Here is a 21,440-nt window from a genome sequence, read left to right as displayed (position 1 = left end):
CATGCCTGGCCTATTGCTGTTATTTTTATTCCTATATTCATTGTTCTTGTGTGATCTTGCCCTAAAGAAAAATTTCCTTACTGAGATTTTAATGGGTTCTCTAAAGGGTGCCAGTATAAATACATGGACTTAGTGTACTATCTTTTTTCAAATACTTTTTAAGAACATTTTCATTATCAAAATAATATAATACTATTAAAACACATTTTGGGTAAAAAAAAAAAAGAGAATCCCAACATCCTAACACAATCACAGTTTTCTGTATTTCACTGGTTTTGCACCTGAGCTTGTGTACTTTTATTTAATGTTTAAAATAGTTAGAGTCTCAATGTGAATACAGTCCTTTGTTCAACTTATAGCATAGATATTTCCCCATCTCTCCCAGTGTTTCTGGTCATCATTTCAAAAAGTTACTTAATATTCTCTTAAGTTACTATATCATGATTGACTTCAAGTCCCCAGTTGAAGTGTTTAGTGTTACATGAGGATCTAATGTTTTTACAAATATTTGAATATTTGAAACATTTTAATGCAGGTAATAGAGAAACATTTTAATGCAAGTATTCTTAGGTTTTCAAGTTAAGATTTAAGATTTTTAAGAGCTCTCAGGATGAGGGAAAAATATACTATTAGTCTCTATGCAAGCTGTTACCCACTAAAATATAAGAGCCAGTGTTTTGTGAGTTCTTACTTAAGCCAGGGGCTGTGCTAATGCTTAACTTGTGTTTTCTCTTTGGATCCTTGCAAACACTCTATGAGGTAGTACCAATATTAACCTTGTTTTCAGCTCAGAAAATGGGTGGAGTGTCTGACTCTCTTACTCATCATCAAATAGCCAATAAATGAGAGAGCCAAGGCTTGAAACCAAAATCTGTACTGTTAACCACTGTCTTACTCTCTTTGTGGTCTTTTTTTAGCTTAGAATTAAGGGCTAGAAATATTTGGAAGCTCTTTCCTAAAACTATCTTTCAAGAAGAAATATTACCTGCAACATGCTGTATACTTTTTGTAAGGAGAAAACTAATATTGACCAGTTTTCAGCAAAGACGTGACTGCTGTCATTGTGAGAATGCGAGACTAGATTGAAATAGGCTTTACATGGTAGGTCCTGAGGCTTCAGTGCTAGGCTTCATATCACATCCCATTTGCAGCATCACTTAATCATCATTCATTCAACAAATCTAAGCAGAGCAGGGTGGCTCGCATCTGTAATACCAGCAACTCGGAAGGCCGAGGTGGGAGGATCTCTTCAGCCCAGGAGTTCAAGGCTGCAGTGAGCTATGATCAGCTGTACCCCAGCCTGGGCAAGAGAGCAAAATGCCATCTCTTAAAAAACACAAAACCCCAAAACCCCCATATCTGTTGAGCTTTCACCGAAGAACTTAAATCTGGAAAGCAGACTAAATTCCCAGTGAGTACAGCCTGGAGGCTTTTGACCTCATTCACTCCTCATGTTGCCTCTTTGTTCCCTGCAGAGATTAATGAGCATCAATTACCTGGGCAGCGTGTACCCCAGCCGAGCGGTGATCACCACCATGAAGGAGCGCCGGGTGGGCAGGATCGTGTTTGTGTCCTCCCAGGCGGGACAGCTGGGACTGTTCGGCTTCACGGCCTACTCTTCGTCCAAGTTCGCCTTGAGGGGACTGGCTGAAGCTTTGCAGATGGAGGTAAACATTGTGTTCATGTTTGTATTTATTTCTCCCAGCTCAGCAACATATATTCCTCTTTAGTTTTGGAGCTTCTTTATGTATTACTGCCTTAAATTAGAGATTTGTAGATTTGACATTAGTAAAAGAGAATTGACTCCAACCCTGAGTTTTGCAGTTAACATTTTTTCATTGCATGAAAATTTATAGTATGACAGATGCAAAATGGTTATGGGGTTTTTGCCTGTTTACTTTGATACACAGAAAGTACCAGTAATATCTTCATACTGTATTGGTCCGATACTATATGAGTATGGGTAAGGTTAACCAGATATTTTATTCTACAGAGATTTTTCTTCAACAAAAAGATCAATTCTTGTGACTGAATAATAAAATGAGGGAAGAGCTTGAATCAGCTACTGTCTAATTCTTAGCTTGTAGACAAGTCATTTAACTTGCTTTCAGTTTTCCCATCTGTCAGATGAGAGGGTTGGAATAAAAAAATCATTTGGCTCTCTTACTACCTGTATTTTCATATCTTCAGGAAATGTTGAGGAAAGTAGATGCTTTTTATTTTCACAGTTAATAGAACATTTTGTGGAAGAAGGACGTAGTTAGGATTAGCACCAAAATAAGTGTTTGTCATGATGTATAGAACCTTATACCTCAGCTGCATGAAGTAAACTTCTTAATCATTGTCACATGGGGATGCTTAGAGAGCATCACATAAATATCTGTCTATATCACATACCTAAAAAGGCAAGGTATAAACTTCTTTGTTATTGCTATACACAGTTCCAATACTCCCAACGGCTGCCTGAAACTGCAGATCGTACCAAACCCTATATATACTATGTTTTTTCCTATATATACATACCTATGATAAAGTTTAATTTATAAATTAGACATGATAAGAGATTAACAACGTAACTAATAATAAAATAAAACAATTATAACAATATACTATAATAAAAGTTATGTGGATGTGGTCTCTTTCTTTCTCTCAAAATATCTTATTCTACTATAATCACCTATTTTTGGACTTTGGTTGACTGCAGGTAGCTGAAACCACAGAAAGAGAAACCGCAGATAAAGGGGGACTACTGTATGCTGAAATATAACACTACATCATGATGTTCAAAACCTGGAAGAGAATTCGTTGTGGCCAGCCCTCTTGTACTAGATTTTAACCAGGTTTTGGGAAACCCGGTTAATGACTTAGATCAGGGGTTGGTAAAACTTCTTTAGTGAAGGACCAGATTGTAAATATTTTAGGCTTTGAAGGCTAAATGGTGTCTATCACAACTACTCAAGTTTGCTGTGATAGTAGGAAAGCAGCCATGGTAGGCAATGCATAAATGAGCAGGTATGACTGTGTTTCAATAAAACTTTACTTATAAAAACAGGCAGAGGGCAAGATTTGGCTCATAGGCCATAGTTTGCCAACCCTGTTTAGAAGATCCTCAGAAGAGACCTTGGTGGTGTGTGATGGAGTGCCACACTGCCTAGATATTAGACGAGAACTGCAGTACGGGTGAGTTGTTGGGTCAGCGGCTAAGTCCTGATGCTTTACTTGGGAGCTGATAGACTGTGCCATTATCATACCAAAGGAACCAGCCACAGATTGCATCGTTAACAACTGGTTTAATAGTTTTAATCAATAATAGATCATTACAATATGCTTAGCCAATAGGGCACACGTGGCTATGAAATTTCAAACAAGAATTCTGGTATTTTTGCAGTCTTTACTTTGAAAAGTCCCTTTGTGAATAACCATTTTATTTTTATCAGAGTTTTGTTTTTTTGTGTTTTCTTTTTTTTTGGCTTTTTGAGATGGGGTCTAACTGTGTAGCCCAGGCTGATCTCAAACTCCTGGCCTCAAACAGTCCTCCCACCTCGGCCTCCCAAGTCGCTGGGTTTACAGGCATGAGCCACCACATCCAACTTTATCACAGTTTTGTGAAATATGTGAGGTAGATGTCATGCCACCTTTTAAATGAGAAAACTGAGTTTCCTATAAATTCAATGAGTTTCTCAAAGGCACATAGTTACTTAGTGACAGAAATAAAAACAAGGCCCAAGCTCTTGACTGCACATCTCTTTTGCAGCAGGTGATGCAGAACAGAGCTTGCTTAATTCATCTGGTTAGTTGCCTTGGCCTTTTACTTTGGTCTCCGAATCCATGTAGGTGAAGGGATGTTTTGGAGATGAAAAATTTGCCCATTAGGGCTTTTTGCAGAGTTGTGTCAGGATTCACTACTTTAGGGCAAAGCTTATAATCTGGGTGGCCTGGTTTCACTTCAAGTAGAGCGGAGATGCTAATAAAGAAGAGGACAAAGAAAGTGAATTGCTAGTACAGAGTGAGTCCCCTCAGCCTCTCTGTGATACATAATTTCCCACGCCACAGGGGGCTGGCCTGGACTTTCAAGTTTGCTTGACTTCTGTCTGTATTTGGACTCCATTAAAAATGTCCTCACTTAGCTATGATCACGCCACTGCACTCTAGCCCTGTGACAGAGCAAGACTCTGTCTCAAAAAAAAAAAAAAAAAAAGTCCTCACTTGAATAAAAATTAAAAGTAATCTATACCATGAAAAATAGATTTGGGGGGAAATAAATTCAGTCATCGAAATCTACTTCATTCACAGTAAGGCTTGCATCAAACCAATTGTTTCCCTACAAATTTATAGCAGTATTTTTTTGAAACCTGGATAATTTGATCAAGTTGGTTGTGTTTTCTATAAATGAAATCTTACATAATTGCTCAAACTCTAAGTGCTTTTGATGATCCTTTTTAGTTCGATTAACTTTGAAGTTTCCTGTCTCCCTCCCCTTGCCCCCAAACTAAGGTAGGGCCCTGGCAGTGTTGTAGGTACAATGAGTAATTTTGGGAAAGAATACTTTGTTGGCTTTTTTTTTTTTTTTTTGGTCTTTTTTCTTACTCAATCTTTTAGGAACAAATATATTATTTAAAGATTTTAAAATGTTATCTCTTTGGAAAGCAGACTTCTGAGGTGGATAATAGCCACACACATGTTAGCAGAGACCAAGCCAAAAAAACAAAAAAATAAGTGTCCTCTTTCTGTGTATCTTACCCCTCTCATGCCCCTCCCCTGCCCTCATCTCTTCCCGCTGTGATCTAAAAGCAAGCTAAAGTTTAAATTCTCCAGTTTGTGTAAACAGCTATAATCTTCTCCCCAACCCCGTCTTTGTTCTGATGGAATGAGGAACCACACTTTCTAGTTGGATTATTTTGATAATAAATTAATTCTTGAGCCAGCGGTCAGTCTTTCCATTTGAGGTTGAGGCCAGGCAGAAGGGAGAAGGTGATAGCAGGATGGGAGTGGGACACAGCGGGGGACAGAGAGCAGCCTGGCAACAGACACGAGGAGAAGCAGACAGTGGCTAGGTCGGCTAGTGAAGACCTGGCTTATCTGTTCTTAGAAAAAATGATGTCTCAGGGAGTTAGCATTGTCTTACCATGAGCAAGTGAAGCCAAGCTACCCTCATTTCCTTTTTTTATAGGGTTATGAGATCAGTAGATTGAAGGAAGGTATAGATATAGATTAGTGTATTCAGCTTTTAGCAAATTATTTGAGCAAGAGTTTCAGGAGACTAGAATCTCCATGAGGGCAGGAATTATGTTTATTTGTTCACATTCATATGCTTCATTCTGAGAATGATATTGGCACATAGTAGTAATTCAATAAGTATTCACTGGATGAATAAACACAAGACTGCATAAATGGTTAAGCGACTAGCCACCGGAGGTGTTCAGCCATAGACTGGCAGTCATTTGGCTTGATGGTCTTAGAGAGGATACCAGCCCAGGACCGGGCTGGACTGGTTTCTCCTAACCCTGGCAATCTGTGTACCCACCGCACGAGAAAGCTGTTCGGAAAAGCTCTGTATAGCCTCTGGCAATTCAGCCATAACCTTGAGTTTGGGAAGCAGTGCTTTGACTTTAGCTTAGGTACCACAATCCTCACTTGTGAGGAGCAGCACAGAAACAACCATGTCTGAGCAGTCAGGGTCAGTCTCTGTAGGGGCTAACGACCTCTGATGGGGTGTTTTGTGGGGTTTTTCTCTGGTCTGTGTACAATGGAGGGCAAGGCCGTGGGAGACAAGATTTTTTTATAAAGCTACTATCTCAAAAACAGTGGAAGAGAAGTTGCTTGCTCATCAGGCTCATTGCCTGGCCCCAGTCCAGAGCTATTTCTGAGTGTAGCCGGGCCGTGCAGCTGCATGCCTCAGCGATGCCGAGCGGACAGGCTGTCCCGCGCTCTAGTTGCGTTGGAACAGAACCAACAAAGACATCTCCCTTTTGCTACTGCGCTTTCCGGGGTGGCTGGCCAGGATCTTCTGCTGATACGCTTCTGCGTGCTTCCCTGACCCCTGCAGCTCCCACCACAGGCCTCGGAACTGTGCTTCACTGGGGGGACCAGGGAGGAAAGGGACACATGATCAGACAGGACCCTGGGTACTCTGTGAGGCTGTATGAGGCAGCCGTGTTGTCTGTTCTCAGCTGAAGAACTGAAGACATGCAGTGACCCTCCTACGCCTCTCTACTTCCAGATCCCCTGGGCGTTTTAATGGGGACCAAAAATGAGCCAATAGCAAACAGAAATGATGGCAAAGGGATTCTGATGGTATGAGCCATTGCCCTAATTACCAGGGCAAGATAAGAGTGGGCAGCAGGGCCGTTGCTGAGCAGAGTCTTCAGGAAGGGCGTGTCTTGTGTGCCCAGCAGAAGAATCTACTGTAATTTTGGGGGCGTGTTTGTGAGTAGGTGTGGAGGCATGGTGGGGTTACGAGTATCAGGGAGTGAGATGGAGCTTTAGATAAGACAGCAGTTCCCTTATGTAAACTTGGGCTGAGGTGGTTCACAGGGGAGGTGCTTGGCTGGTCTGACGTGGGGGTTGCAACCAGTAGGAGAGTGCTCTCTGTTGGTTCCGTGGAGAAGGAAGTGACTCTTGACCTCTTAATGGTCAGGGGTGGTCGTGCAGGGAGTTCTCAAATAAGCGAACCTCTTAGGGACAGATTCAGTTCTAGACTGGGCCTGCGGGGCACAGCAAGGCCACAGGGGAAGGGATTTTAATCACCCCAGCCTATTTTGTAGGTATCAATGTTGGAGTCTCAGAAGCAGCCTAAAGGGAAAACAAGTTCTCAGTCTGGGGGAAGAGGAAGGAGCAGGCCAGTCCCACTGCCTTGGCGAAGTGCTTGAACGGTGTGCAGCGTACGGGGCAAAGCGAACAGGACATTTTTTTTTTTTTTTAAACACTGTCTGCTGTCCTGGTTGGACAGCTCCCCGGGCCTCTGCCTGGTGGCCGGCGTGGAAGACACTGGGAAGGAGGTAATTTGCTGTACTTTCAGATCAGCTGAGGTAGGGATGAGCTTTCTGTCTCCGTTTCAGAGTCATCTTCGTGGAGCGGAGTTTCTCGATGCAGTTGGTGGTAGTTCTCCACTCACAGAAACACCCTGTTGGTCTCGCCACAGTTTGAGAACCAGGACGGCCAGTGCAGGTTGGCATGTAGGGCCTCGGGTTGTGTCCCGTTTCCTGAAGGTGCACATGTTGTTTCTGAAATGCAGGTGAAGCCGTACAACGTCTACGTCACAGTTGCCTACCCGCCAGACACAGACACCCCTGGGCTAGCCGAAGAAAACAAAACCAAGGTCAGTATTCCTGCATGTCCCATTTTGAATCTTTAATGTGCTAAAACACTTTTCTGATTTTCTTTCTGCTCTCCAGCTCACACATGTTTCCATCAGCCAGCAACGTTCATCGAGTGTCTGTCGGGTGCAGAGCGCTGAGCTGGTTTCCAACGACCTTCCTGAGGTTCTCCAGGCAAATCTTCCTTCTTTCCTTCCTCTCTTCCCTCACCCCCTTTTCTTAAAGTTTAATTTAAATTTTTTTCAAATTGTTATCAGAGACATACATCACACAGTTTTAGAGATCCAGTATCAACCCTTGGTCTCATCTCCCCCATTCCCGATTTCTGCTCCGAAGAGGCAGCCCTTTATTTTAACTAACATGTTTATACTGTTTGTTTTTTTTTTAGACATAGAAATTATTCATTGACTTTCTGCTGTAGAAGATAAAATTTAAGACACATTTCTATTCCCCACTCCCTGTGTACTCCCCCCATCACTGGTTAAATCAGGTTCAGTGTTTAAAGTTTTATAATATTTCTTTATAAACATTATTTGCACTCTGTAATGACATTTCCTTTCTTGCCTTTTCATTTGCTTAGCTTTGTGTGTATCTGTCAATATAACTAATTCAACTCCAGATTCAGGCAGAACTGAGAATCTCCTTTTGATCCCTTTGAGCACATGGGTATTCTGTTAGTTTCACTCTTTTTTCCTCAAAGACCTTTCTTCTAGGGTCCTCCTGCTTCCTGGTCATTCTAGGTCTGCTGCCCAGCGGTGGTCTCAGGACTTGTCTTCACCATCATTCTGCCTTTTCCTTTGGTAGATCCCATACGTTTCACTTTTTTGGTTTATCTGCTCATTTTGGTGGATCTATCCTCCGTTAGCTTCCTGAGAAAGGCACATCAGAGGTAACTTTTTTTTTGAGTGAAAAAATGCCTTTATTAGAGTGAAAATGCCTTTATTTTCCCTTTATTTATTTATTTTTTTTGAGACAGAGTCTCACTGTGTTGCCCCGGCTAGAGTGCCGTGGCGTCAGCCTAGCTCACAGCAACCTCACACTCCTGGGCTCAAGTGATCCTCCTGCCTCAGCCTCCCGAGTAGCTGGGATTACAGGCATGCGCCACCATGCCCGGCTAATTTTTTCTATATATTTTTAGTTGTCCAATTAATAATTTCTTTCTATTTTTAGTAGAGACAGGGTCTCGCTCTTGCTCAGGCTGGTTTCAAACTCCTGAGCTCAAACAATCCGCCCGCCTCGGCCTCCCAGAGAGCTAGGATTACAGGCGTGAGCCACCGCGCCCGGCCTTCCCTTTATTTTTGATGGATTGTTTTATTGGGTACAGAATTATAGTTTGGAAGTAATGTTTCCTCAGATTTCTGTGGCTGTTTATTGATTTCTAGCTTCCAGAGTTTCCACTGGTAATCTGATGCCATGTTGAGTCCCAGCCCTTTGCATAGGACCTGTTTATCTTCTGAAAGCTTTTTATCCCTTTCTGTCTTTACTTAACATATTTTGGTGCGGAATCGTCTCATTTCATATACTAGATACTCAAATGAGCTCTTTTGTTTTGTCAACTCATGAACTTTGGTTCTGAGACTTTTTTTTTAATATTACTTCTTTGATAATTTCTTTCTATCCAAATTATTTCAAGTGTTCATTCTTTCTGGAGCTTCTGTTATTCAGACATTGAACTTTCTTTTTTTTTTTTTTTTTTGAGACAGAGTCTCACTGTGTTGCCCTGGCTAGAGTGCCGTGGCGTCATCCTAGCTCACAGCAACCTCAAACTCCTGGGCTCAAACGATCCTCCTGCCTCAGCCTCCCCAGTAGCTGGGACTACAGGCATGCGCCACCATGCCCGGCTAATTTTTTCTATATATTTTTAGTTGTCCAATTAATTTCTTTCTATTTTTAGTAGAGACGGGGTCTTGCTCTTGCTCAGGCTGGTTTCGAACTCCTGAGCTCAAACAATCCGCCCGCCTCGGCCTCCCAGAGAGCTAGGATTACAGGCGTGAGCCACCGTGCCCGGCCCAGACATTGAACTTTCTACACTGTTCCTCTAATTTCCTTTCTCTCATTTTCTATCTCTTGGTCTTTTTGTTCTGCTTTCTAACTATCCTTAAAGTTTATCCTTAAAGTTTTCTGTTGAAATTTTTATTTCTGCTGACTTATATAAAAATTTTTCCAGATATCATTTCTCCGAATGTTTTGGAAAGTTTTTTTATAGCTTCTTGCCTTTTTTTATGGATTTTATATTTTCTCTTATTTCTAAGGGTATTTATTCTGGGCTTTTGGTCTTGTTTTTGTTATTGTTTTCTTATTTAAAATTTTCCACTATAACTTGTATCATCTGTTTCCTCTGAGTTCCTTTTTCTCTGTTGTTGTTATCTTAGGCTTCCTCAAATGTCTGGTGGTCTTTGGTTGTCCACATTTAAGAGTGAGGCACTAAAATGCCAATCGTAAAGCTTTGGCTTCTCAACTGTCCATTTTTCCGTAGGGGGATCAGGAGGAAAGCAGCCACTTCGTTAGTGTTAGAAGACTCCTCTATGTCAGCAGCTGCCCACCTTCCCTCAGGGTTTGATCAGTTTCCCTAGTGAGGAATCATATTGTCTCCAACCCTGGGGAGAGTAAGACCTGCTGTCTGTGTTGGGAGAGCCAAGCAGGGCCAGGGTGCTGGAGAGCTCACCATTCAGTGCCTGTTTGCTACAAGGTGCCTTATATCTACTCTTAGTGGTGGCTGCTATTCTAGAATGAAGAGCCTCTCATTAGCAAATTTCTAATCTTATGCCATTATCGGGGAGATGATTTGCGGGTCTGATGATTTGGGTCTCCATAGCACTTACCACAGCTGGACATACCCATTGTATAAAATGACTGCCAATCACCCTAAGCTGAACGCAAGTGTCAGGCTTTGTTACTAACACCCTCTTTGCCTTAGTGACATAGAAGTCACTCTCCGAGCAAACCAGTAAGTAAAGTGGGAAGAAAAGAAGGTTTTTGTTTTCTTCTCTTTTATAGTAATACTTTGTAAGTGTGAATCTCCATAGCATAAAAATTGGCACTTACGCTCCATAGACTGTATATTTGCAGAAAGATGTTTATGATTTAAAAGCCATTCTTTTCTCTTTGGCTCTGCCTCTTTTAAAATTACTACTATTTCAAAGAAGTAAATTTAAGCCAAATGTACTGTCTTAGAATAAGCAGAGATCTGCTAAGCAGATTTGCAACATTCAGTACACAGTCTTTTAGTTTGAAGCCAAAGCTGACAAAGGGTGGTGATTTCTTTCTTAAGATTTGCTTCTGATGTTGATTAAGTTGGGGGTTTTTTTTCTCCAGTAAAATTTTGAGTCAGACTTGTTTGGGTAAATAAAATTTGATGTTGCTCTGTGTGCCCCTTAGGGGGCGCCATAGTGCTTTTAAATCTACATGGTTATGCCAACTTGGTGGTCTGGGAGGATGAATAGTGGCACCTTCAAAGGGGCCCTTCTCTTAATTCAGGTTCATCAAGAATACTTGACTTTTATGAAGTGCTTTACTTTTCTATTTTAAGAAAATATATTCTGGTTTTTATTTTCTTTAATTTTTTCAAGCCTCTGTAGTAAATACAATTTACAGTCTCATGCAGTTTGAGGCTTTAGTTTGAAACTCCTAATCAAAAAGTCTTTTTTAAATAATTTTTGAGCACACATGTTTAAATCACCACAAAGAATAATCGAATATAAATGAAAAAAAAAGACCCTTCCCACAAGAAACTTAGGAGGTAAAAATGCAAATACACACATGGCTACAATGTACATTAAGGCAGAAATGTTCAAAGAAAAGAGAGAGAGATTACTCCCAGTTAAGAGTTCAGGAAAGGCTTTTTGAACTAGATGAGAGTTGACATGACCTATTGAAGAATAAAAGGCCATGGTTCGGGGTCTGAAGCACCAGCCTAGAGCATGCAGCCAATCTGGGGACCAATCCATGTTGTCTTGTAAGTGGCTCCTTTTAGCGTCCTGTTGCTTTGCTACCTCTGCAGGTCCTGTAAGAAACAGCTGCAGTTGAACAGGGGCTGGGTTGGGGCTCTCCTTGTCCAGGGCCTTACTTAGCTCTGGCCCCAGAGCGCAGTCCTGTGCCAGCCTGAGAGTATGGTCAGATGGAGTGCTGGTCATGGGAGCAGACTTGCTCAGGACACAGGGTCTAGCCTTTGCATAAGCACCATCAGTTAGGAGGAGTCAAAGAGGGGGTCCTTCTGAGCTTGTATCCAGTGATGTGTTCTTGCTTTGGCTTCCGTGGTCCTCATTGGAGCTGAGACTATACATGTCCTAAGAGAATAAGGGCCTCCTTGTCTTGCCTCAGCTACTAGGCTGAATTTTACATATTAACCAGGTAGAAACTAATTAGAATCCAGATGGGCCTTATTCTAAAAATAGGAATCTTATCAGAGGTGGAAGATTGGAATTATCTGTAAATCATGGAACCATAGAATAATTTATTTTTTGACGTAATGGGTAATAATGATATTAATATGTACATTTTTTCCACCTTTAGCCTTTGGAGACTCGACTCATTTCAGAGACCTCATCTGTTTGCAAACCAGAACAGGTGGCCAAACAAATTGTTAAAGATGCCATAGTAAGTAAAATCCTTGTTGTGTTTTTTATACTATTTGTAGTTGTAGTACTACATTGCTGAAAAGATATTTGTCCAAAGGCTTATTTCAAAACATAAATTATTGTAATTTTTTAGTCAGATTCATTATATCTAATATTGGACTCTACTTTTCTTCACTTCAAGATTTTATTGTTAGTAGGTTCCTGGAAACTAATTATATACCTTAACCTTAGGAACAGATTTACCGGTAAGGATGTCTGGGGACTGTTTAAAAAGAAAATGAAGCCAGGTGTGGTGGCTCATGCCTGTAATCCCAGAAGTTTGGGAGATCGAGGCAGGAGGATCGCTTGAGGCCAGGAGTTTGAGACCAGCCTGGGCAGCATACCAAGACCCCATTTCTACAAAAAATAAAAAAATTAGCCAGGCATGGTGGCACACGCCTATGGTCCTAGCTACTTGGGAAGTCGAGGTGGGAGGATCACTTGAGCCCAGGAGTTCAAGGCTGCAGTGAGCTATGATTGTGCCACTACACTCCAGCCTGGGCAGGCAGGGTCTCTCACAAGACCTTGTCTCTAAAATAAAAAAACTTTTTAAAAAGAAATTTTCCTATAATGTGTAAACACTATATATTTTATACTATATACTATATATGTTTTGTTGCCTTCTTTCTTTTTTCCCCACAGTGTTTTTAGTTTTAGATTATTTCAGATGCCTTATTGCCAGGCTTCTTGTTTAAGGACTTTTCTTTCCCCTTCCTGCTTCCCAGTATCGTTTTCCCAAAAGTTAACTAATAAGAAAGTACGACCGACCAGCCCACTGGGTCCATCACCCGTCCTCCCAGCTGATGTGCTTTTTGGGCTGCTAAGTTTACTCAGAATCAAAAAGGTCATCTTTAGAAACCATGTGCTATTTTGTAGAACAACATATGTGCCACACGCTTTTTTACAATCATCCTGTTAATCATCCTGATTTTTTACAATCACCCACATGCAGAAAAATATACATTTATGAGGGGTGTCTGTAAACCACATTGAATTTGGAAAATCTTTAGGCTCATTGGAATGAGGGTGTCAGTGCATGGCCAGACAGCCCTGAAGTAGCCTGAGTGCTGTTGCATCAGGCTGGACTGAGCAGAGTAAAAGAAATACCGAATCTGTGAAAATATGCACAGGTGTGAAGAACTCTGCCCTGAGTTCGCTAAAAGGCATAGGAAGATGGCACAAGTGGCTTGGATGGGACTTTGTTTTTCTTGCTTATCTCAAATAAAAAAATTAGCATTCAATGTTCTTAATGATCCTCAATAGCTCTTAGTGTTTTGGCAGGATTCATTTAATCTGGTGGTTTTCAAACCTTTTCTTCTCTTGACCACCTTACACTCAAAGATTGTTGACAATCCCAGAGAACTTTATTTACAGGGGTTATATTTATTGATATTTGCAATATTAGAAATTGAAACTCTAATTTTAAAAAATATAATTTATTTAAAATACAATAATAAACTGCATTTTAATGTGACTTTTTTTTTTTTTTTACAAAAATTACTATTTTTCAAAACAAAAATTCAGTGACGAGAGTGGCATCTTTCACATTTTCACCAGTCTCTTTAAGGTCTGTATTGTTAGGAGACAGCTGGATTCTCATAGCTGCTTCTGCATTCAATCTGTGGTAATAACATTGTTGTGATTAAAGAATATGAAGAAAATCCTGCCCTACACAGATACGGAGTTGGAAAAAGGAGGAGTATTTTACTAGGCTTTTTAGATCATTGTAGACATTCTTGTTCTGATATCAAACCCAAACTCAACAAATGGTAGTTTCTTAAAGGTTAGTTGCAATATGGAATTGGAAACCGCATCAATGAACTTTTTGTCCTCTGTTACATTAAATTCCATTGGTCTGTCTTGCACTTTGAATGGATCTTTTAACCATTCATGATTTTGTAACATTATGCATTAGTCATCTGGAAAATATGGTTTCACTGAATAACCAAAAAAAAATTACATTCGTCAATATCACTGCTGGTTTTATCATAAAAGTCTACATGTATTGAGAAGCTGACAGTTTCACAATGGTGGATTCTAGTTTTCACAAATCTTAATTTTTTCTGGAAAGCTCGGATTTTAACATTGACCACATGTATGGCCAGTTGTTTTCTCTGAAGTGACAGGCTGACTTAATTCTTTTCCACAAGTCTGCGATGTACCCAAGTCTGAAAAAAGCAGCAAGTTTAGCTCTGGACTTAAACAGTTGCACGAGGGCTTTTCTTCTGGGCGCCCATCGTCCTTTGGCAGCAGCTTGGCAGAGCGCTCTGTGTGTATTTCTCATTCGTCACACAGGGTATTAGCCTTTGGAGCCCATGTCCTCAATCAAGGGTTGTGATTTAAGAAAGTGATAAATTTTATTGCTTGATCAAGGACATTTTCAAACAAAACTGGCACTTTTAATTTTTTAAAGATTTTGAAAAATTGTATTTTCTTTATGTATTTATTTATTACTGCAGGTACATGTGGCAGTGGAGGTGATGGTGACTACTAGTCCAGTTTGTCAAGAACCCTGAAATTTGTGCTAATGCCCCCGCGGTTTTGCCTATCAGTACAATGTCACTCTGGTGAAAAATTCATTAATGTCTTAGGATTATTATGACAATCATTTTGTCCTCGGGGACCTGCAGGGGCCCGTGGACTCACATTTTGAGAAGCATCTATCTGCCAAGCCCGTGTATCCATTTATGGGTTCTGATAATGTGCTTTGTTTCTGTCTCATTCCACCTAAAGTGAACGAACACACTGCGTCATTTCTGATATGCTGAAGTGATTTCTTTCCACGTTACTACGATTCCGTCTTTCTTTTTTCTTCCTTCTCTTTCAGCAAGGAAATTTTAATAGTTCCATTGGCTCAGATGGATACATGCTCTCGGCCCTGACCTGTGGGATGGCTCCAGTCACTTCTATTACTGAAGGGCTTCAGCAGGTAAGCTCTGCCTGGACCAGCAATCAGACAGACAGACAGACAGATGGGTGGACAGGATACAAACTACCTCTCACCAGCCTTGGTGGGAAAAGGACAAGGGAAGACTAAGTAACTGTACTTGAGAGTGTGAAGAATCTTTATGGAGCTATCAACTTTTCCTCTTTCTCTACCAGGAATAAGTAAATAGGAAATAGGTTAAAGATACAACTTCAGGAATTTAGACTGGAAAGAAGTCTTCCATGCTGGGCATTGCAGATGGAAAGCTGAAACGCCATCTCTGCTGTTGAGGTGTTAATCCGATTTTCATCTAAAAACCGCTTCTCCAGAGTATTCTGAAAAATGGAATCCTCCTCTATCTGAAGTAGTTTAGGGGTGGCCTTGCCTAAAAGTACTGGGGTATTAGGCTGGAAAACCTTTTCTAGGTGAGTTGGGTAACAATACAAGTCAAGGATTAAACACAATTCCTACCCTTGTGGAATTTATTGTTTTATCCAAGACACAAAAGGTAATAATAGTTCATCAATGGGTGAGATGCCGAGTTTGCTCCTGGAAAATCAGATGTAAGGCAACCTCTCCAACCTGAGGGGGCTTACGGTGCAGTGGGAGAAACTGACAACAAGGATGATAGTAGTACAGTGCTATAAGAGTTTCATTAGAGGGATTGTTCTGGAAGAATAAAGCCGTGGGCTAGTTCATGACACATACTAAATTCTGTGCAGTAGAGCATGATCAGACTAATGCAAATGACTTAGTTGTTGGTTTTCCTTGGGTCTTTCCAAAACCCTCTTTCCTTTTCACTCTGTAATATACCCACGATCTTGTCTTTCTCTCTTGGAGGTTGACACTCTGTTAGATATAAACTTTTTGGGGACAGGGTCCGTGTCTCTCTTGTTTGCCATTGTACTTCAAGCAGCCAGCACCTGGCACTCAGCAGGAACTCTAGAACAACTGAGTAGAACAAATGCATGAATTCTTTTTTAAAAAAAGTTTTTTATTGCTCTATCGTGGTTGTATATATTTTTAGGATACATGTGATATTTGATATCTATATACAACGTGTAATGATCATATCAGGGTACTTGGCATATCTATCACCTCAAACATTTATCTTTGAGTTGCAAACATTATAATTCTTCTCTTATAGCTATTTTAAATATACAATAAATTACTGGTAACTATAATTTCCCTACTGTACTGCTGAATTCTAAAACTTATTCCTTCCGACTTTATATTTGTACTCCTTAACCAACCTGTCTTTCCTCCCCCTCCTGAATGGGTGAATTCTGCGCATTCTTCATGAGCAGTCTCCTCCCTTCTCATGACTTCCACTTCTACACGAATGACACCAAGGATAAAACTCCAGCCCATGACTAGTTTTTGAACTCTAGTTTTGTATAAACATTTACAGATATTTTAGATATTTTCCCTGGGGAGTGATGACACATCTTCTATTGAACATACGTCCTGCCGCCTGCCTCACCCACCCCCTCTTCCTCCTGTGTCTGTCTCTGGGATCTGTGCTCACGTTCACAGAAGCGCCCAGCCACAAACTGGGGTGTCGTCCCCACCTCCCCTGCTTCTGACCCTCATCACTCTATTCCTCAAATCCATTTGTTTTCTACAATCCTGTTGCTGCTCCCGGAGCTCAGGCCTGGGTCACTGTAGCAACTTGCCTGAGTTGTACACTTTGCGAGCCAGAGGTTGTAAATGGGTTCCCAAGGGCCTATAAAGCATTTTGTTTGGTCCATCTGCCATGAGCGTGTGTGTTCAAGTAAAATAGTTTAAAAATTAGATTTTACATCAAAAGTCCAGATTTCAGACTTTTCTTAGAAAATGAGAAGGTCTAGTAGCACAGGGTCTGCATTCTCACCTGGTAGTCATCAGTGGGCACAGGTGGCAGCTGCTCCTGTGGGACAAGGCACAGTCCCCCCGCCAATCATTGTGGTCTGCAGCCCCCTGCCCGAGCCCCCAGATGTGCTGGAGTATGTCGTCACGTTTCCACACTGGTTTTTCTAAACTGCAAATCCACCTTGCTTGAAAGCCTTTCAGTGGCTCCCCAATACCAACACTGGGATGAGGCTTAAATTCCACTGCAGGGCACAAGCCCTCGAACCTCCTACCCCACGTACCTTTTGGGCCTCTTTTCTTTCTTTCCCTACCCTTCCTCTTCTTTCTGGAACTTGATCTGTGGCTTACCAACTTCTGATCTTCCTTCAGTTCTCACCTTTAAATGTTGCATTTTCCCGACAACTCCAGGACTGGGTTCAGTGCTCTGGGGATATCGGGGGGGGGGAACCAAAGTGTTCTTTGTATTAGACAATCAACACAGAAGGCTTTTGTGACCTCTGGTCACCAAGAAGTGTGTGGGGATTTCTCCCCACCAACAACCAATCAGTCAGTTCTGCAGTGGTGGATTCTTCAGTGGACACCAGTTGGGTGTCCTGTAATTCACTTCAATTCTGACATTGTCTACCTGGAAATAGCGCCAGATCCCACAGGTTAAGGGCTCAGCCCCACAAGACTGCCCTGCACTTAAAACACCAATCACAAGTAATAGGTGTCATCTATAATTCTGTCTGATCAGCTACGAATTGGGGTTTCTGCAGACCCTTCCTTGGGTTTGATCAATTTGCTAGGATGGCTCATAGAACTCTAGGAAACACTTAATTGCATTCACTGATTTATTATAAAGGACATTACAGAGGATACAGATGAGTAGCCAGATGAAGGGAGAGATGGGGCCAGGCACATGGGGAAGGCCGTGGAGCTTCCCATGCCCTCTCTGGGCGCGCCACCCCCAGGAGCCCGGTGCAGAGCTGATGCCTGGCTTCCCCCCACGGTCATGCTGGGGAGTTGCCTCTGCTTCTCTTCAGTATTGGGCCCCCTGCCTCCTCTGTCTCGTGATATTGGCATTCTGTGTTGACCTCCTCACTTTGCTCGTTTACCTCTTCTACAAGCTTTCTGAAAAACCTGGGGGCCTGGGAGGCAAATTTGTTGAGACCTTGCATATTTGAAAATGTTTCTCTTTGTGGTTTTCTGCCTTTCTAAAGTCCCATTCAGAGTTGTTTTAGTGAGAGTCTTGTAGGGGAAAGAGTGAAGGTAGATGAATACGGATAATTGCTGTCTCACCCCAAAACCAGAATTGCCTTTTTACTCTATTGTCCTTACGGTCTGAGGGTAAGTTCGTTGAGGGCAGGGACTGTGTGTTTCTCGCCACAGCTTTTCTGCACCTGGTGCAGGGTCTCGCTTTTGTGCTCAGAACATACATCTTAAACTGAAAAGCCTTGATCGTAGTTTGGATATTTGGGATGCTTGAGTGGATCTTCCCTAGCTATTATAACCCTAAGACTACTAAGAATACATATTTTGTTCTGTTTATGGTTTGAATTTACTAATTGGACCAATAGTTTACTATCTATCTGGCAGGCCCTGTGCTCTACAGTGGTGCAGGACACACGTATTTTGTTCTCAGGGCTTATTGATGTTTACAAAGTTTTCATTATACTTATCCTTGAAGACATCCTAGAAGATGTCTTAGAAACTATTTATTAGGGACCTAAATACCTTGAAATGAACTATTGCGTTGTACTCTTGGACGAGCTAAAATGTCTCTCTCTATCGCGCAGGTGGTCACCATGGGCCTTTTCCGCACCATTGCTTTGTTTTACCTTGGAAGTTTCGATAGCATAGTCCGTCGCTGCATGATGCAGAGAGAAAAATCTGAAATCACAGATAAAACTGCCTAATTCCTACCCCTTGGAAGAAGACTGTTTCCAAATAATTTGGACATCTTGCTGCTAAATGGGACCCAATTTTTGGCCTATAGACACTTACGTATTGTTTTTGAATATGTGAGATTGGACTGGTGCTCTTCAGAAATCTGGCTGCAAGCAAGGAGATAGAAGCTCAACTCCAGACAATATTATTAATACTATGCAAATATGGAATAGGAGCTCTGAGATGGAGAGGTGATGGTATGAGAACTAGTAGCATGTGAACAAGGTAAAGAACAGAATTCCAGAATGATAATTTAAAATTTTTTTTCTAATTATTCTTTTTTCCCCCCCATAGAGATCAAATCCAGAAAGGTACTTTATGGCACCGTAAGAAGTCTTGAGAACTTTTCTAACCTTCCATGAAAGGCAGTTTATGGGTTTCTGGGACTTTTTTTTTTTTTTTTTTAACTTGATGTATTTTATTCCAGATTAGTTTTACTCATTGCCAATGACTCTGAATGTCACTGACACCTGTGCTGCTGGTGGCAACTCGTGGCTTCTCTCTCTCTTTGATCCCATAAAGCCACAAGGGGGATGGGAGAGGGCAGTGCAGTGGAAGGTAAGGAGATGGATATTTTCCAGTAGGAAAAACAGTAGTTTCTTGTCTTCTTTAGATTTGACTGCGTAGGGAACTTTTCATTCTTCTCTCATGGGGAAAGGCAGCCTCCTTAAATGTTTTCTGAAGAGAAATAAAATCTTAGAAGCTTAAAAGTTTACAATTTCTTCAATAGCCATGATGACCTGAAGTTCACCTATTCCAGTTTAGTGTCTACTTGTTCTTCCCATCTCTTCCTTTCCAATTTTGCTTACACTGCTGTAATATTTTTGTAAAAAAAAAAAAAAAGAAGGAAAGAAAAAAGACCAGTTAAAATTTTTGACTTGACTTTTTAAATTAATTCATGAATTAATTAAAACAAACAACAACAAAAAAAGCGTGACATTCTTCTCGTAGCGTATATGTAGCTTTTAGGAAAGGCTGATGGTTGTATATTTAAATTTAACTCATTAAGAAAGATGAGGCTGATTTTGAAGATACTCGTTTTTGAAATAAAATGATCACCTGTTCTTTCCATGACTCTCCTACTGACCCTAACAACATTCTCTTCATACCATGTGTTAAGGAAGCCCATGCATCACTCTAACCATATAGCCCTGGAAATCCTCTCAGCCCCATGAATGTTGTTTCTGCATTACAGAATCTGTTGTTCACTTAGTGGATTTCTACAGCAAGTGCCTATGATGAGTTTTAGCAAACATTCCTTGTTTCATCCTGTTCATTGTACACACTCCTCTGACTTAAGGATAATTACCTTTGTCCTGATGTTGTTTCTCCTCCTCCTTGCATATACAGTAGCACATTCCAGTTCACTTTGGTGAGAAAAGACCTCTGCTTTTGAAGAAGAAACTTTATTGTTAAAAAAAAAAACAAAAAAACCAAAAAAACTCCACCACAATAAGATTGAAGACCTAAAAATTATAGCAAATCTTTTTTGCTCTTGAGTTTTTGAAGCTCTTGATGACTTAATTTTTAAATAATAATTTGTGTAATGGCTTTAATCCATGGTATCTTTTTATCAAGATCTCAGAATGGCATATTTTAAACACTGATAAATACAGAAGAAATCATTATTTAATATATAAATTGCTTGGAATGACTTCATTACAGTTTACAGGGCTGGATTGATGCCAAAATGGTTTAACGAATCTTTCAGTCTTACATAGCCAAAGTTTGCAAACTATATTGAGTTGCATTCTGCAGCCACTAACACGGGATAATGGCTTTTCCTAATTTGCAGAAAGCTATTACATTAATGTCTGGACATTTCTCAATTTTATTCTTTTCTCATAAATGTTCCTTGAATGTTGGCACCTTCTGCTGATCTATATTAAAATCCACTCTAAGATGGTGTCTAATTTAATAAAATTAACTATTTAACCATAGTTATTTCAGTATATATATTTTTTCAGATTATCCTCATAAGAGAGTACTGTCCCCTCCAGGTAATCCACCGCCTAGACAAATGTAAGCACCCCTGTTCTGTAGTGGGAGGTGTTGCCCGTAACCCAATTTAAACTCCAGCACGAGAGCAGATTTGTAGAGCTCATGATCTTAGATAAGGAGCTTCTTTATCAGAGATGTTAAAGGTCCACAGTCCCTTACCTAAAAAACTCAGAAATCTAAGTTGGTTGGTTTGGTTTTTCTAAATTTGATGCCATAATTCATTTGGTAGCAAAACCTGATTTAAACTGATGGGAGATTATTGTACTTTTTTATTTATGCCACTTCACGTGACTGTTAATTTTACCTGAAGAAATATCAGTGGGTTTGATGACAGATATTTGGAGTTTCATAACATTCAAAATATGCCCATATTACCTTTTTTCAAAAATTATGAATTCTGAAACATCTGGCCCATGGGTTTTGGATAAGGGGTTGTAGACATTTAAGGAGCATCACACAATGGTCTGACTTCATCCAAAACATGAAAATATTACAAGGCAAATTATATTTTTTATCTTTTTTGGCTCAATTCTTATACAACTTGGTTTTTGCTCAGGGGAAGAAAACAAAACAAAACCCTGAATCTGGATGGTTAGGGAATCGATTTTTTTTTTTTTTTTTTAAGGATCACATTGATTCAGCACGTCCTACTGGACCTAGAAGTGGGTAAATCTTACCTGTGGCAGTAGAAGTTCAATTATAATTCTGTTGGTTCTGTAAATGTGACCTGCAACAGCTTATTATGTGAATTTCAGTTCAGAAGTGCCTGCTCTTTGGTTTGGTTGTACTATTTTATTATAA

At 40.6% G+C, this 21,440-nt stretch overlaps 1 protein-coding gene across 1 annotated transcript in view; it reads left to right on the top strand.

Annotated features, from left to right (window-relative positions):
- The window catches only part of KDSR (3-ketodihydrosphingosine reductase), a 34,264-nt gene extending 14,709 nt beyond the window's left edge, over positions 1–19,555 (top strand). Inside the window, exons 6-10 of the mRNA XM_012645283.1 lie at positions 1,476–1,667; positions 7,235–7,318; positions 11,829–11,912; positions 14,760–14,861; positions 18,488–19,555. Of these exons, the coding sequence (XP_012500737.1) occupies positions 1,476–1,667; positions 7,235–7,318; positions 11,829–11,912; positions 14,760–14,861; positions 18,488–18,607 (582 nt within the window). The 3' untranslated portion in view covers positions 18,608–19,555. The remainder of the gene's footprint in view (positions 1–1,475; positions 1,668–7,234; positions 7,319–11,828; positions 11,913–14,759; positions 14,862–18,487) is intronic.
- Positions 19,556–21,440: the final 1,885 nt, after the last annotated feature.

Source organism: Propithecus coquereli, unplaced genomic scaffold (assembly GCF_000956105.1).
Source record: "Propithecus coquereli isolate 6110/MARCELLA unplaced genomic scaffold, Pcoq_1.0 Scaffold229, whole genome shotgun sequence".
Classification (NCBI taxonomy): Eukaryota; Metazoa; Chordata; class Mammalia; order Primates; family Indriidae; genus Propithecus; species Propithecus coquereli.
This window is presented reverse-complemented; position numbering and strand designations above follow the sequence as displayed.